This window comes from Parasteatoda tepidariorum, chromosome X1 (assembly GCF_043381705.1).
Source record: "Parasteatoda tepidariorum isolate YZ-2023 chromosome X1, CAS_Ptep_4.0, whole genome shotgun sequence".
NCBI lineage: Eukaryota > Metazoa > Arthropoda > Arachnida > Araneae > Theridiidae > Parasteatoda > Parasteatoda tepidariorum.
The window spans coordinates 72,220,544-72,236,992 of record NC_092214.1 but is presented as its reverse complement, the minus strand read 5'-3'; the positions used below and the strand labels follow the sequence as shown (position 1 = coordinate 72,236,992).

The 16,449-nt window shown below is 29.3% G+C and overlaps 1 protein-coding gene across 3 annotated transcripts in view; it reads right to left on the bottom strand.

Moving 5' to 3' along the window:
• Positions 1-840: 840 nt before the first annotated feature.
• LOC107445077 (flavin-containing monooxygenase 5) overlaps positions 841-16,449 on the bottom strand; it is a 23,056-nt gene continuing 7,447 nt past the window's right edge. For 2 of the 3 annotated variants that reach the window (XM_043054005.2, XM_043054004.2), the window contains exons 2-3: positions 11,821-12,467; positions 841-2,411 (exon numbers count right to left, since the gene is read on the bottom strand). In XM_043054005.2, coding sequence (XP_042909939.1) covers positions 1,248-2,411; positions 11,821-12,453 — 1,797 coding nt within the window. In that variant the 5' untranslated portion in view covers positions 12,454-12,467 and the 3' untranslated portion in view covers positions 841-1,247. Of the gene's footprint in view, positions 2,412-11,820; positions 12,468-12,666; positions 12,894-16,449 lie in introns of those variants that run through there. The other variant, XM_016059403.3, reaches the window with a different exon arrangement.

Genomic DNA, 16,449 nt, shown 5'->3' with positions numbered 1-16,449 from the left:
TTTTTAATTTTGTATTTAATATTAGTAGAAGTTTTTTTAATTGTATGGTATACAATTTCTTACATAATTTTAAGGAATAATATTTTGCATGACAAAATACTGACAATACTATACGAAGTCGAATAGTTCCTTAGAAATCGAATTTCAAAAAAAAGGTCTTAGTTTAAAAATTCAATTTTTCAGGAACTATTCGACTGATTTCACTTAAATTTTGCCATGTAAAGTTATGTTCTTTAAAGTGCCATAAAAATTGTATATCTTACAATTTAAATTTTTTCCTTTATTGTTCAATAAAATGATTAAAAATAATTGAAATAAAAAATATTTATTGAAATTTATTTTTTGCGTGGAATTATCGCTGAATAAATGAATTTTACAATTGTGCGCAAAATTTTTTCAATTCGCTTAAAAATTTCTGGAGATATGGCAAAATTCGCAAAAAGTTAATTAACTTTAAGTTGTCCGAACTGTGCACCGCTCTTTTGACCAAACTATAGGGAATACATTTCCCAGATTGTGGCTATTGTTGAGGTCAAGAATCAAAATCCTTTGAAAAAATGGTTTATTTATTCAGAGAAAGTATGTTTTTGTTCCTAATTTCATAACTTTAACTATCGCATATTTAAGGTCACCACTTCAAGCCATTAAGAGATATGTGAAGATCAGATCATTAGATCAAAAATTCTTCAGGATGATTTTCTTAACCACTGCATAGTATTGTAAATTATTAAGGACTTTTTTACAAAAGACCTTAATAATTTACCAATAATTACGATAACTACTTTAATAAATATACCATACCATATCACTTACACAGTAAAAGAAATAACTACTACTTGATTAAAAACAGAAATTTTTTTTATTTAAAAATAGATAGTGTGACAACCGTATAAATAACATAAACTGAAACTTGTAGAAAACAAGTTTACTTTAAGAAACAGTTTGCAGTTTTCTAATTCTTAAGAGAAAAATAATTACAAAAAGACTTTTTTCTAAGCATTAATAATGAAAATGAGGTTCTTCAACTGTGACACATTTTTGAAAATTAATTCGATTGAAAATAGAAAGATACCTTATTTAAAAATAGATAGCACAACATATACATAACAGAAACAGAAAATTGTAAAAAAAATAAATGTTTTTTTTTTAATTTCAATTAAAGAACATTTGAAAATTGTCTTCATTATAATGTCTTCAGTTTTAATTGTTAGTCACTCTCAGGGCGAACAGATATACATTTGTCCTTATCAGTATGACGTAATTGTAGCCAATAGTATTGGAACAAATATTGTGAGGAAATAAGAAGAAACGAAGCCATCCCATGAAACAAAGAATGGCAACATAAGTAAGCTAAAGAAATACTTCTTGTAAAAGCCTTTCCAGGTTACAAAATAAACAAACATCACTGCAATCAAATAACATTTTACTGATGGTTCACTATTTGTTAACCAAAATGCCATCAATAAGCAAACGATAATGTATTTTAAGTATGAAGTCAACTTGAAAGTTGGCTTTGAGGATTTCTTACGTTCCCCTGACAGTGGATATCGGACTCTTTCATGTGCTGTAAGAATTGCTTTTCTGGCCCCATCCCATTTATGAGGACCTTCTAGTCTATATTGATACGGCAAAGCTGGACCAAACATAACAGCTTTATATAGTGATATATCCGTAAAAAAGAGCTTCCACATGTTTGGTTTTGCTCCAATTTCTTCAGCTATTTCATCCATGTATTGGACATAATCCACTCTTACCGACATCTTTTCGTGTGGTGCGAATCGTTTCAAATTTTCTTCATAACGTTTATTTATACTTTCCATCATAACTTCTTCACTTGGCAAGCTGCATTTACCACTGTAAACTTGAGCAGCCCAACGACACTGCATTTCACCCAAAGGAAATCCTGGTCCAAAAGGTAAGAGAAAACCAATTATTGCTAAAGTTGGATGTTTCAAATGAGGAGGGTAGACACATTTGTATAAGTTTATTTGACCGTTATCAGTTGTTAGAATGCCGTCTTCCAGAAATGGAAAACTCCATTTATAACCGGTAGCCATTATTACAACATCAACCTCTGTGACTTGAGTTTCATTTTCGAAAATAACACCTGTTTCTGTGAAGCATTTCACATCTTTTCGCAACACTACAGAACCTGTAATGAGTTTGCTACCAATTAAGTCATTTGTTGCTGGATCTTTTGATAAAGCATGATAAGCAGGCTTCAAATTGTATAAATTGTGGTTGAATTTACTCTGTAATTGAACTTTTTCGAGATACCAGCTGCAAAAGTTAACTCCAACAGCAGCCTGAACTGTACTCATAAATCTTCGAAGCATGCAGTAATCAAAAGGCAATCCATAAGGCCCTAGTCTTGGTAAGATCCAAGCTCCATTTCTTGTACTGAGATATACCTGTAAAAAATTTGAAAACAAAAATTAGTAAAATAAAGTTTAGTAAACTAAATAGAAGCTGTTTTTCAAAGGTTCCTTCGTCATATGAAATGATGCTTTTTTACGAATAATATGATATTTTCATAAAAGTTTTTAGTTCGCTACAGTTACTTATGACTGTCAGGACAAGTTTAGCCCATCTAAAGCCAGGGCAGTCTATGCTTATTCTGAAAATGGTGCAAAACGTCTTTGCGGAGAAAAGCCGCAGTTTTGTAAAGATGAAAAGCGTTATTGATGGTCTAATTTTTTAATATTTAAAAATTAACTCCAACGCTGCCTTATCTGGGCTCATAAAAATTTGCAAAATATGAGAATAAATTAGTGAATTTCATAATTTTCATTTATGTGGAAAAATGTTGCGATTTTTAAAAAAGTTTAATAACTTTTAAAATATTTAAATTATTAGTCTGTTATATGAGGCCCAGATAATTCTTCACGGCAAGACGACATACATAGTTTAAAATTATCACTTTACTTCAAGTGTAAGGCACTTAAACTATGGCTTCCTTATTTTCCTCGGCGACAAAGCTTTGAAAAACCTTGTTGATTGATAAAGCATTAATTTAATTTAACAGTGTTTTTTGAAGCTCTTTTAACATGGAAAATAAAAAGAAGCTGCAGCTTAAGTGACTTACAATTAATACCTAGTTATAATTTTTAACTATATGTATCATATTGCTACAAAAAAAACTTATCTGGGATTTAGAACGGACAAATAGGTTAAATATTTTAAAAGCTGTTAAACTTTTTTTTTAAATCACTAATTTGGCGAGATTTTTCCCTACAGATGAAAATTTTCAAAATCAAAGAATTTTTCCTAATTTTTATGAACCCAGATAATGCAGCGCTGAACAAACTTTTTAAGTATTAAAATATATTAGATTTCTAATGCTTTTCATAAAACAGCTGCTTTTCTTCATATGCTTTGCGGCATATTTAGAATTAGAATTGAGCGCGCAGGCTAAAGATGAGTTAAACTTGACCTAATTGTTGCAGACTCACAGTAATTATGAAAATAGCATATTATTTGCGAAAAAGTGTTATTTCATATGGTGACAAAGCTTTCGAAACAAAGCTTTAAATCTTTTTTTGCATGCAGTTATAAAGTTCAAAAATTTTAATCGTGTTTCTTAAGTTCAGAGACTGAAATACGTACGCATTAAATTGCGAAACGAAAATAAATTAAATTTATCCCTTAAAAAACGCAAAATACTATAAATTTAAACTGAATGAATTAAGTTAGATTAAAAAAAGCAAAATGAGATTAAGAGTAAACCCTTTTGTTAGGTGAAAAGTCAAAATATATATTCAAATTATGTCGCTCATTATAATTAATCTTCTATTCAGCTAAAAAATGCTTTTCAAATATATTTGCGATTGATATTTGCAAAGGTCAAACACATTTCATTGAAGAACGGCTAAGAACTTTCCCCTATTTTTATTTTTAGCCTATCATTTATTTATTTATTTTTTCAGATGTACATGAAAACTACTAGTTAATGAGAAATATACATGTTTGGTAATAGGGGCAATCTTAATAGATTGAATGATTGATTTTAATTTACCAATTAACTAGTGTTAACTATTAATTTGGTAATGAAATCAGACGCCAAAACCTTTCTTTTGGCATATTTGGATTCTTGACTGCCAAATTTAGGGAAGAAAGCCTCAATGGGAAAAATATGGTCTTAATAGTTTAGTCAGGAGAGCGGTCGAAAGTTTGAACCTCTTGGGGCAATATTTACTTTTTGTATTATATCTCGGAAGCGTTTTAAGCAAATCACTAACTTTTTACACGCAATTACAAAACTCATTTATCAAAAAGTAATTCTAAAGAAAGAAAACTAATAATTATTTATCATTTTATTTAGTCATAGTTGAAACAGTTTCGAGTTAAATAGAAATATATATGAATTAATAAATAAGAAATTTTCAACTGTATAATTGTAACTGACAGTGAACAAAATTTAATCGAAATGGTTAGAACAACTTTTGAGTTATGAAATTTACTAAAAAAAGTTTTATTTTTAAACTTTTTCTCGAAAACCTTTAAGCCGACTTCATTTAAATTTTTGCATTTTGTCATTAATGTAATGACGATAAAATGAAGTAAAAATTCGCATATCTTGCAATTTAATATTTTTTCGGCCTATTATTAAATAAAGTATCATAAAAATATTTAAATTATAATTATTATTTATTTTTCATTGCACTGAAATATCTTCAGTTAAATGAGTTTTACACTTGCATGCAAAAAGTTTTCGAGATACTTTATTTTACAGCCGAAGTTGAACAGCCGACCCAATTATGAGTTTACGACTATCAATGTTCAACTCCATAGTTTTGTAATTTTGAACCCAGCACAGAAAACAAGGGAACTCCTGAAACAAGCATTGGGACAAACTAGTCTTCGTGGAGGACTTTTCGATGGAACTAACCCTCGTTTGTATTACAGGGTTAGGAAAAACACGAAAACCCCTCACTGTCAGCTCGACGACAAGGAGATTTTAACCCATGATCTCTCTACCACTGAGAATATTCACGTCAGTGAAAAGCGGGAGCAGAATTGTCATCAACCAGCTACTGCTGGGATTCGAACCTGGGTGACCTCATTGGGAGACGAACGTTTTATCCCCTGAGCCACCGCGGCTCTAGTTTTCGATGTATGGTGAATTATGCTAAAAGTTTAAATAGCATTAAAGGGACAAAACGAAAACATCCTTTGCATCCAAAGAGTGTTCCGTAAAGACCACCCTTAACATGCATTTTTAGAATCTTCATCAGACATGTAAGCAATGTATACGCATTAGTGGTTACAAATTAATATCTAACTGAGGAATAGATATCCAAATTAATTTATATCAGAAAACATAAACATCAGAAAACATTAAATAAAAATTATAGACTTTAAAAAAAATCTCAACCTAAGGAGTATATTTACAAATAATAATGCATTAGAAATATTTTCGACTTAAAAAATTTATTTAAAAAAATCAATTGATTTAAATCAATTGATATTTAAAAAGTATCACAATTACAGTAAATCAATGACTTTTTTAAAAGAAATAAAGGTAATTAAGAAGCAATATTAATTATGATTTAAATCATGCCAACCCTGCTGTCTTCATGCGCTATAATTTGTCAGATTTCTGGGGGCCTTTTTGTTTCTTTTTCTGGGTACGATATTAATTTGAGAACTCTAATATGTATGTTTCTCTTTTGTTTTCCTTTTTTATAAGGATTATAAAAATACACATTAAGAGTGGTCGTTGCGGAACACGCTGAATTTTTCAATTCGACTCATCACTTATACAAATGTCCACTGTTTTATTTCAAATTTAAATTTAATTAAAATTATTTGCAGAAGTACGTAGGATTGTTTAATTTTATGGTATGTAGTTTTACTTTTGAAATATCAAATTTCTGGTAATTGGGGAGGGTTGTTTTGGGATTAAAAAACAAAAAAAGCGGATTTAATCCTGGTAAAAGCCGTTGTGTCAAGGAAATTATGCGAGCTCTTGCACTGTGTGCAATAAAAAAAAAGTGAAAACACAAAATAACTTTTAATTTTCACATACTAGGACTCAATGGTTCGAGATCCTAACCTCAAATTTGTTAATCGGTTAATTTGTTAATTGCGTCTATCTTCATTAAGATATGAAATTAGATAGAAAAACAAACTTTCTCGGAATAAACTTTCTTTTTATTAAATATTGTTCTGGATTCGCGATTCACGAAATATAGGGGGTAGCCTTAATTTAAAGAATAGGGCTAGTTTATCCAAAGACCATGTAAAAATGTCGATGTCTTCTTTTACAAAAAATAACCTCTTTTTCTGTAAAAATGTGTTTTTTCTGTTTGTTTGTTTCTACAAGCAGCGGTAATGATCATCGCCTGGTAAATGCACCTTGTAAAGGTTAGATCTCCTGTTTGAAGTGAAAGAAGGAAAAGATAAAGCGAATACCACCATGCTCTTGTTAAGAAAAGCATGTTTTATACCATGTGAAAAATAATTTTTATTAATTATTTATTATTTTTAATTGCTTCATTGAATAGTGTTAAAAAAATTAAAATGTAAGGTAAGAAGTTGTGACTCAGAAGATCAAATCTAGAGCTTTATCACTCATATAATGAACCTGACATTATTAACTTTATAAAACGACAAAGAATGAAATGGGCAAGCCACGTTATCAGAATGGACGAAGACCGTACCACAAAAAGAGTTTTCAATGCCAGACCAGTTGCCCCACGAAAAAGAGGCAGGCAGATTTTGAGATGGATAGATGGCAAAGAGAAGGACCTTTTGATCTTAAAAGCAAAAATTGGAAAACACTACCAAAAAAAAAAGGTTAGCCTGGAAAAAACTTCTTGAGAAGACCAAGACCCACCCTGGGCTGTCGGGGCATTGATGATGATGATGAAAAAGTTCTAACATCATCTTAAAGTACATAATTTTAAATGATAAAATACAAAATATGGACGAAATCGACCGAATAGTTCTTGAGCTATCCGATTTTTAAATATCGTATATTTAAAAATTTTATTTTCTCAGAATTATTTGAAGAATTTCGTTAAAATTTTTTATTTTGTCATTTTGGATAACCAAACTTTATAATTCTGTGCTAAAAATTTTCGAGATATGGAGAAATAAGCAAATAGTGAAATTAACAATAAGGCTTCCAAACTTTCGACCTCTCTTCTGCCTGAACAATTTTGACTATATTTTCCAGACTGGGGCTATACCCACCTCATATTTCGAGGTTTAAGAATAAAAATTCGACAGAAAAAGGAGGCATTGTTTAATCGGCGAAAGAATGTTTTAGTGTCTGATTTCGTAACTTGAAATATTGTCTGCACTAAAAATTTAACATATTTAAGCATACTTCCTCGAACCATTAAGATTGTACGTGGAAATCCGATCATTAAATTAGAAGTTATTCAGAGTGTTCACACTTTCTTTTTGTTTGTGCACTGTACATAGCTATTCGCATAACGAAATTAATTACAATTTGTATTTATCTCGTTCTAACTAAAACTATTGCAGGCTCTACTTTTTCAGCCTTACACACTGCGAAAGAAGAAAAAAAAAGACCTAATCAAAGAAAAGATGTACAGCAGCATTTTATTTTAAAAATTGCTTTGCAAAAATTAATTTTTACGATTCACTAGTTATAGTATAATAAAGGACATTACTTAATAACATTACTTCGATTACTAAAAATATTTCAAAGCATACTTACTTTTTCCGTGCTTAAGTTATGTCCCCTTTATATTAATTTTATCCACAATATTTCGAAAAAATAAATAAATTGAGATGAAATGATTAATACTTGAAACTATGATTTGTTAAGTTGTTAGAAATAATTTTGAAAAAAAAATGCTAACAAAACTGACGAATGCTATGAATAAAAATTACAAAATCAATCCTGACTTTATCTTAAAATGTATAGAGGTTGAGAAGTCAGGAAAAGAATGACTGAAATATTCATTCTACATAAATATTTATTTTACATCAATATTCATACGCAATAAGATCCATTTTAATTTCAAAGAAAAAGCTACTAAATCCAATCAAACAAAATAAAATTCATTTCAAAATCTTTTAATTAAAGTGAAGAGTAGATCAAGAAAAAAACGTTATAAAAAGTTTTTTTTTCTACAAATCACTTGTACAAACTTTTTTTAAAATAAAAATGTAAATAATATTTTATGTGCTAAATTTATGGTAATAGGGCACTAAAATTTAAGTTCTATGTTAAATAATTGTCAATTTTTATAGTCATAAAATAAGATTTGTGCTTATTTCAAAGGAAATGAATTTATCATACAATTTTTCCTTATTGCAAACGCACAAGAAATAAAATGTCAAAAAATATGTATTGAATGTTTTTACTTCTTTTGCAAGAAAATGCTTTTTTCTTCAAAACTTTTGTCATGCAACACTTAAATAATTACATGAAATCAAAATTTATTAAGCTTGTTTTTATTGTTCCTAATGACATTTGGATAAGCCTAGCTCACCAGCCATTGCTCTAGAATATTAAGTTATGAAGGATCGCCTTTCATTTGGCAAGAGAGTACCGCTAAAGAGAAAATGCAACTTAACTCAGAATCCCACGAATAGATGGCAGCACCACTTGTTCGTGAGGTCACTTTAGCAATTTAAACATAGATCTGAAGGGTAGGAAATTTTCTACATATCCCTGTACCCATGGTAATGCTCAGCAACCGACCATAATTTAAGTGCTTTAACCGCAGGGCTACAGCGACCCAAATGTTATTAATTCTTCTCATAACTTGCCGATTACATCTGAATTACCCATATATTGCTAGTCTATGGATGCAAAGTACTCTGGAAGTTATAGTTTTTAATTTTGTTTCGCTATAATTTTTTTAATAATATTACTCTAATATGAACACTATTAAATGCTTATAAATAGATTTAAGTAAGCATTAGAATGGAGTTTCTAGCTTTATCAAAAGATTGTTTTATCATTCTTTACTGTATTGGGTTGATTGTCGACTAAGGACTTAAAGGTCACAGACGGGCATAAGTTAAAAATAAACTTTTATCACATACTTTACATCTGAACTTAAATTCTCCTCCAGCCTTGCTAATAGTCTCCAGCTATTTATTATGCTAATAATCTAATGGTCTAACCGTTATAAGCAAATCAAAGATTGCTCTGAAAGTTTTATTATACAAGATGGGGCAAAAAAACTCGGACAAAGTTATTACATCATAAAATAGAAGTTAACTAATTTCTTTTTAATTTGCGTGTTCATTTTTTTTTGTCCACCACTTTAAATATAAAATATTTTATAATATAGGGTACCCCATAAATGTTGCGACAAATTTCTAGGAGAAGTAGGACACATCATAAAGATTAAGAATTACCTAGGAAACCACGACCGGAAATGTCATCCTACGCTGCTAGGGGCACTTTCCTATTATGGACATGTTGTTCGTGTGCCTTTGAACTTGATCTTTTATTTTTCTAAAATATTTTAATTCCATGTTAATTTTATGTTACTATTGGTTATTTTCGAGAGTTTCATTAAAATAGGCTCAGAGATGCTTTTTTATCGTAATTTTAGGCGAGCTTGTCCAGTTAGTCGCCAAATCATTAAAATTACGATAAAACAGCTAATACTGCACTTATCTGAAAGCAGTTTTTGAATAGAAAACAGAAAATCAAGATAATTTAGATGAATAAAAATATCTGATGTTCAAAGGCACACGATGTAACAGTACGTAATAGGAAAGCGAACTTAACGAGATACGACAACATTTCTGATCATGGTTTCCTAGGTAATTCTTAATCCTTATGATGTGCTTGCTTTACTTTCCCTAGAAGTTTGTCGAAAGATTTACGGGACACCCTATATCTCTCTTAGTTTACGTATTTATTTATTATTATTTTGATTTTTTACAATATCAAGCAAAAAATCTGCTATTTTAGAGCTGTTAAAGCAATGAAAACGCATTCGTTTACACTGTACTCAAACGTTGTACAATAAAGTTTGGACTCTATAAATCAATCGCTTTGGCTAGAATGGGATAGATTAAAGGTCCTGCGGCCCATTGCTGAAAATTTCAAATATTTGCGCCTTGCAGAAGGTGGCCACTTTGAAGCAATGAAATTTATTTATTAGTAAAAATCTACTTGTATTATTATTTGTTATATTTTGTTAATTTATTTATTTTTAATAAAATTAAAGCAAAAGTTGTTTGTCTGGGGTATTTTTTTGGCGCACTATGTAATGATTAGTTATTTTTATTTATTTGTTTATTTATTTTTGCAAATTTGAATCTTGTGATGCCACAATTGGCATTACATATTAATTTCCTATCTTTTAAAATATCTTTCATTACTTAAGCTTATTTTTATTAATAGAAATACATTTAAAATAAATCAAATACTTAATCTTTTAAAACGAACATAAAATATTTATTTCTTCTTTTCTAGATCAATGTAATGGATACTTTTTATTTCATTACTAATGCAGACTTATTTAAGAATAATCTAAAGATTTTTTCAATTTATTAATTTTCACTATCATTTTTAAGATGTGTTCCAGAACTCTTACAACAGCACTTTGTTTGTAATCGCGCAGAATAAAAAAGTTATCACCTAAATTATTTTTGTTTTAATGGCCGGATTTTCTCAAACTAAGTGCCAATCTCAATGGTTCAAAAGGGAAGCTTCGGTGTTAACTATTAATTAATTAGTGCAAATTATTAGTTAAGTTACGGCAAAACAGACACAAAAGTGTACTTTCTCTGAATAAAGTCTTAATTCACGGGAATCAGTAGGGGCAATCTGGAGCATATGGTCCTAATAGTCCAGTCGGTCGAAAATTTGAGCGGTCGAAAATTTGAATTCTTTATTGTAAATTTTACTTTTTACGTATTTCTCTTTATCTCGGAAAGTTTTCAAGCGAATCGAAATATACTTGCACTCATTTATAAAATACGTTTATCCAAAAATAACTTCATGTGAACAATGCATTTAATTATTTATTATTTTTAATGATGGTCAAAAAATTTTGAATTGTAAAGCATGCAAAGTTTTACACCATTTTAAACTGTATAATCTTATCTAAAAAAATACAAACTTGCACGAAACTGATGAATTACGTTCCAGTTTTGTATTTTGGCATTTAAATTTAATTTAAAAAGGTGTAAAAATTTTTGTACCTTACAATTCAAAAATTTTTCAACCACTATTAAATAAAACGATGAAAAAATCATTAATCAGTATTAAATTTTTGTAATGAAATTATCTTTGAATATACAAATTATATATTTGCGTGAAGAAAGTATTCAATTCGATTGAACTTCTGGTGATGTAGCGAAATACGAAAAAAGTGAACTTAGCATATAGGGTCAAATATTTATTATTCGGCTTGACTAAATTATTCGGACCAAATGTTTAGATTGCGGCTACCCCCATACTTTCATGGTGATCCAAATTCGTCGAAAAGCGGTGAAAAAGTACATTTTTTGTATTTGTTTCCATTACCTAATTAATGTAGTTAGCATTAATTAGAATATTTTAAAACCATTGAGATCACTTAGTTCGTAAAATTCTAATCATTTGAACAAAAGTTAAGACTGAGATTTGTTTTTATTTTGCCTACTATACAAAGAGCTATCCATATACTGTACCATAAAAGTTTTGAAAAATTTCTGTTCTCTCCATAGTACGCACTCCTCTATACCCGTGCGTGCATGAATCAGTCATGCGCGTTTTTTGTACAGGACTCCATCATTGAGTTTCAAAAATTTAAACACATTTTCTCAAAAAATATATAATAATACACTATTAGATTCTTTTTTAAAGCACCAGTAAACAAGAGGTCTTACCTGGGAAGAAACGTTACTTATTTCAACAGCAGCATCTAATCCAGAGCATCCAACACCAATTACTAAAACTCTCTTATCTTTAAATTGATCGCATCTTTTTAGACTATGAGTATGCATTATAATTCCACGATATTTATCCATTCCAGGATACTGAGCCATTTTAGGATAGGTAATGTGACCTACACCAACCATAACTCCATCAAATATTTCATCCGTTATTTCTCCTGTTTCAGTATTTTTAACTGTTGCGCACCATCTACCAGTTTCATCATAATCTGTAGCCCGCTTCACTTTTATAACTTCTCTGTTGTATGTAATATGCTTGAAACAATCAAAATGTTCTCCAACATCCAGAAACATTCTATAAAGTTCAAAGTGGCGCATGTAATTCGGGTATCTTTTATCTGGTGGAAAGTTAGTCAGTGCTCCCATTTCTTTACTATGGTTAATGACAGTTGTTGGCATAATTGAAGGTATACCCATGGGGGTATCTTCCCTATAGTACCATGTTCCACCAGGATTTGCTGTTTTTTCATAACATATCGGTTCATGACCTTCTTCTTTCAAACTTTTGATAGATCCAATTCCACTGAATCCTCCCCCGATGACCAGGATTCTCTTCTTAGATTCCATTTTTAATTTTTCACCTATTAATTAAAGAAAATTTTATTATTAATGTGATATTGTTAATTAATTTTCATACGTTTGCAATCCTTTTTTTTTAAAAAAATCGAAACTTTTAATTTACTTTAAATATTTATATAGTTCTTCTTTAGATAACATAACAAATTTCAAATTGGCAAGCATGAAAATAATTATTTCTAAATTTTCTGAACTGATACTTACAAGTTTTAAAAGAAGAATGTTTGCCTATTATTTGTTTCTTACATTGAACAATAGGTTTTAACGACATTTTTTAAAGTATATAATATTTTATAATAATATTTCCCGCAAATTTGCTGGTAATTACGCCGCCATTATTTTAAAACCCCGCATGCGCAAGTTGCGCGTCATTAATAAGTTTAAGTAGTTATACGGCTTCTGGTCTGTTACGATGCACATTCATTAACTGCAGTATATGTTAAAGATACTCCTGCGTTGTTACCTTATTTTATTTTAAATGTTATTTTCCTTATGTGTAATTAAACGTAACTTCGTTTCAATGTCGCCGCTCATCTGATCCATAAACATCCGCTAAATGTTTTTTGAATAAAACAAAATGTAAAAATAAGTAATTATTTCTAATAAGCTATGCTGTTTATGAAAGCTATATGCTGTAGTTTTAATGTTTCATGCTTTCAAATAAAATGTTATCCAACGATATTATGAAATTAAAAGTTTTCAAAATAAAAGTCCATTTTTGCTCCTACAAAAAATCACTCAATACTAGGGGTCTACGAATCATGGGCACCTGTTCATTAAGGTGCCAAAATATTGTACCCGAGACCAAATATTTCAGAAAAAAGCAATATCTTAGAAAAACATAATCTAAAAGAAATATTTTAGAAGAGCATTACATAAAAGAAATATTTTGGAAACGTTTGACACACAATGTTTTCGAAAAGCATAACGCAAAATCAAAATAGTGTTCATCAACTTTCTATTTCATTACATCCTATCTCTTAACCCTTTGACGCAATGCAGAATTTTCATTAAACATTTCTTTCATACTTTTTTCAGTATTTTTTATTAATTTAGGTCAGAATAAGTGAAAAATATTATATATAGAAATTAACAACTTATGGTAATGAAATGGGGATAGATCGGTGCGGATATTGACGTCCCTTCGCATCAACTGACGGTTCACTACCGAACAATAATTTTTCATATTTACACTTGCAGTTATTTAGATCTAAGAGTAACAGTTATTCATCAATGAAATTTCTTCAATTTGCAAAATTAATTATTGATAAGTTTTTGAATAAGTGAAAAAACTGCAATAATTTTAAAACGTCTTCGTCTTAATCCCTCACCATTTTGTTGTACGGTGAGACCCATAGACTATCAACACTATATAATAATTTTGCAACTTCTGCGTTTTAATCCCTCGCAATAAGACCCATAGGCTAACAACAATAACTCTTTTTAAATAGTTTTGCAACTTGTGTGTTTAAATAAATTCACCCTTATGATGAGACGGATTAATTAACATCATTAACTTCGCTTTAATTTTCAAATTAGAGATGCACCTTGTTGGCCTGTCCCGAGGGGCATACGGTTTGGACCTCCTCCAAACCAAATTTTTATTTAAGTCTATCAGAAAAGCTAAGTTGCAAAAACTAAAAACAAACCAATAATTACATGCGCTTTACAGGCAAAAATTAAAGGAAAGTTTAAAAAAATAATGAACAAATAAAATGAAGGTTAAAATAAAAAGTTAAAAATATTTTTTTCCTGCTGATCAGAAAATTAAACATTAAAATCTACTCCAAATTCAGAACTAAATCAAGTCATTTAATCATTTAAAAAGTTTCTGGTTGTTGTTGTTATTGTTCATTTACGTCGCACTAGAGCTGTACAATGGGCTATTGGCAACGGACTCGGAAACATCCCTGAGGATGATCTGAAGACATGCCATCACAATTCAAAGAGTTTCTGGAGTCCGGTTGTAGTTCCAAGCCATCATTTTGTTGTCCTCTTTGATTTATTTGAATTCTAAAGTTATTATTATTATTTTTTTGTTGATAATTTCAATCAACGCAATTTTGATTTGGAATCTATTGCTGAGTAAATAAGCAAATCACCCCTACAATCCAGTCGTAGTTCCCTTTGACGCAGATGGGATATATTTTTTCTGACACTCGAATTGCAAGCAAAAATATATTTTGATATTTTTTAATTATAAAAAACTGTCGAATAGTAGGTAATTATATTTATTTTATTAGGTTATTATATTATTAGTAATTATATTTGTACTAATATTTAAAATACAAGAAAAAAAAAGTAATTGGAATTTTTTTCATTCATATTCAAAAAATTTTTAATGAGTGATTTTGAGAATTAAAGAAGTTTCAATGATTAATAACTGTTTTTCTTGGATCTAAAAAGCTGCAAATAAGTGCAAATTTGAAAAACTATTGTTTGGAAATGAGCCGTGCTTGGAATATTTTACCTTTAACGAAGAAAAAGATACCGGTGTTTCATGCTGCAATTCATAACCATAAACTATTAAAATGCCAACTATAATATTCATTTATTTTGACCTAAATTAATGCTAAATAATGAAAAAAGTCGGAAAAATATACTTAATAAGAATTCTGCATCAAAGGGCAAAGAGTTAAAAACATTGAATACTGCTAAGGATAATCAAAATTTTAACTTTCAATTAAGCATACAAATGAAAAACACAATTTTTTGAGCATAGAAAATTTTCAGTTTGAACTTAATAAATTAAATATGCTTCTTACAAATTTTTTTTGTCATTTTAAAGGTAATTTGTATACATGTCATTATTTACTTTTTTATAATATTTCGAACTCTTGTTGTACTATTTAAATTTAGTGCAATACGTAAGATAACATTTCTAAATTAAAGCATTATTAAGAAATAAGTTTCATATATAAACTTCCTTAATGCTTTTTTAAATCCTTCCTACTTAAAAAAACAAACTTCAAATTAAATATTCTTATTCAAGAAAAGAAACGATTTGTATTATCTTTTTAATAGTGCCATTATTCAGCGGTAGATTTGGTTGAGCGACGCTAAGGGCTTTCACGGTTCAATGCGGTTATGTAAACAAATTGTTGAAACCACAAGGGATTTCATTCACCTTGTTATGTAAACAAACACATGCAATAAGTTACATCACAATTAATACAGATACTTTTTTTATTTTTAAAATCCTTATTAATAATAAAGTTTTTGGTTTTTACAGACCGTGACGTTGTCTTTCATTTGTAATTGCTTTTGTTATGGATACGGATATAATTTAATTAATTGCAGAAATGTGATTTTGAAAACCAGCAGAATGTATGTAATCTCAAGAAATACGTAAGACGCCATGACCTTAAATATTTTTTTAACTTTAACTTTTCCCCTTAGGCTGTTTAGTTTATTTGCTTTCTGTTAATTAACAGCTTCTTTTTTTAAATTTGAGCCGACAATTTAAAAGCTTTTTAAAAGAAGATAACACTTTAGAAAAGAGCGAAATTTTTGGTTTAAAAGCATGTTAATTTCACCTGTGTGTATAGAAGCATAGAACTTAATTTTTTTTCGCCCAGGTTTTAAAGGTAAAATCTGTTCTTGCTTTTTTTTTCAAAAACTGATGTTTTTAGTTTTTAATTTTTTTAAAATTTTTCTATAACAGTCCTCGATATTCTGATTCAAATCAAATATGTATATATTTTGAGCAAATGGGATTATATTGTAAAAGGTGATTAATATAAAACATGAGGTTGGGTTTCGAAACACTTAGCTCTTAACTGTACCTTTATTGGATGTTTGCTATGTTTTACTGAAAAAGTAATTTAAACGAACTTAGTTAAATGGCTGGGTAAAAAAGTTCTGAAATTTCATTTAACCAAAAATATAAAAACATAACCCCTTTTTTCAAATTACAAAGTAATGCAGCAATTTGTAGTAAAAACATAATTACATATTTAATTTTGTACATATAATTGCATATATATA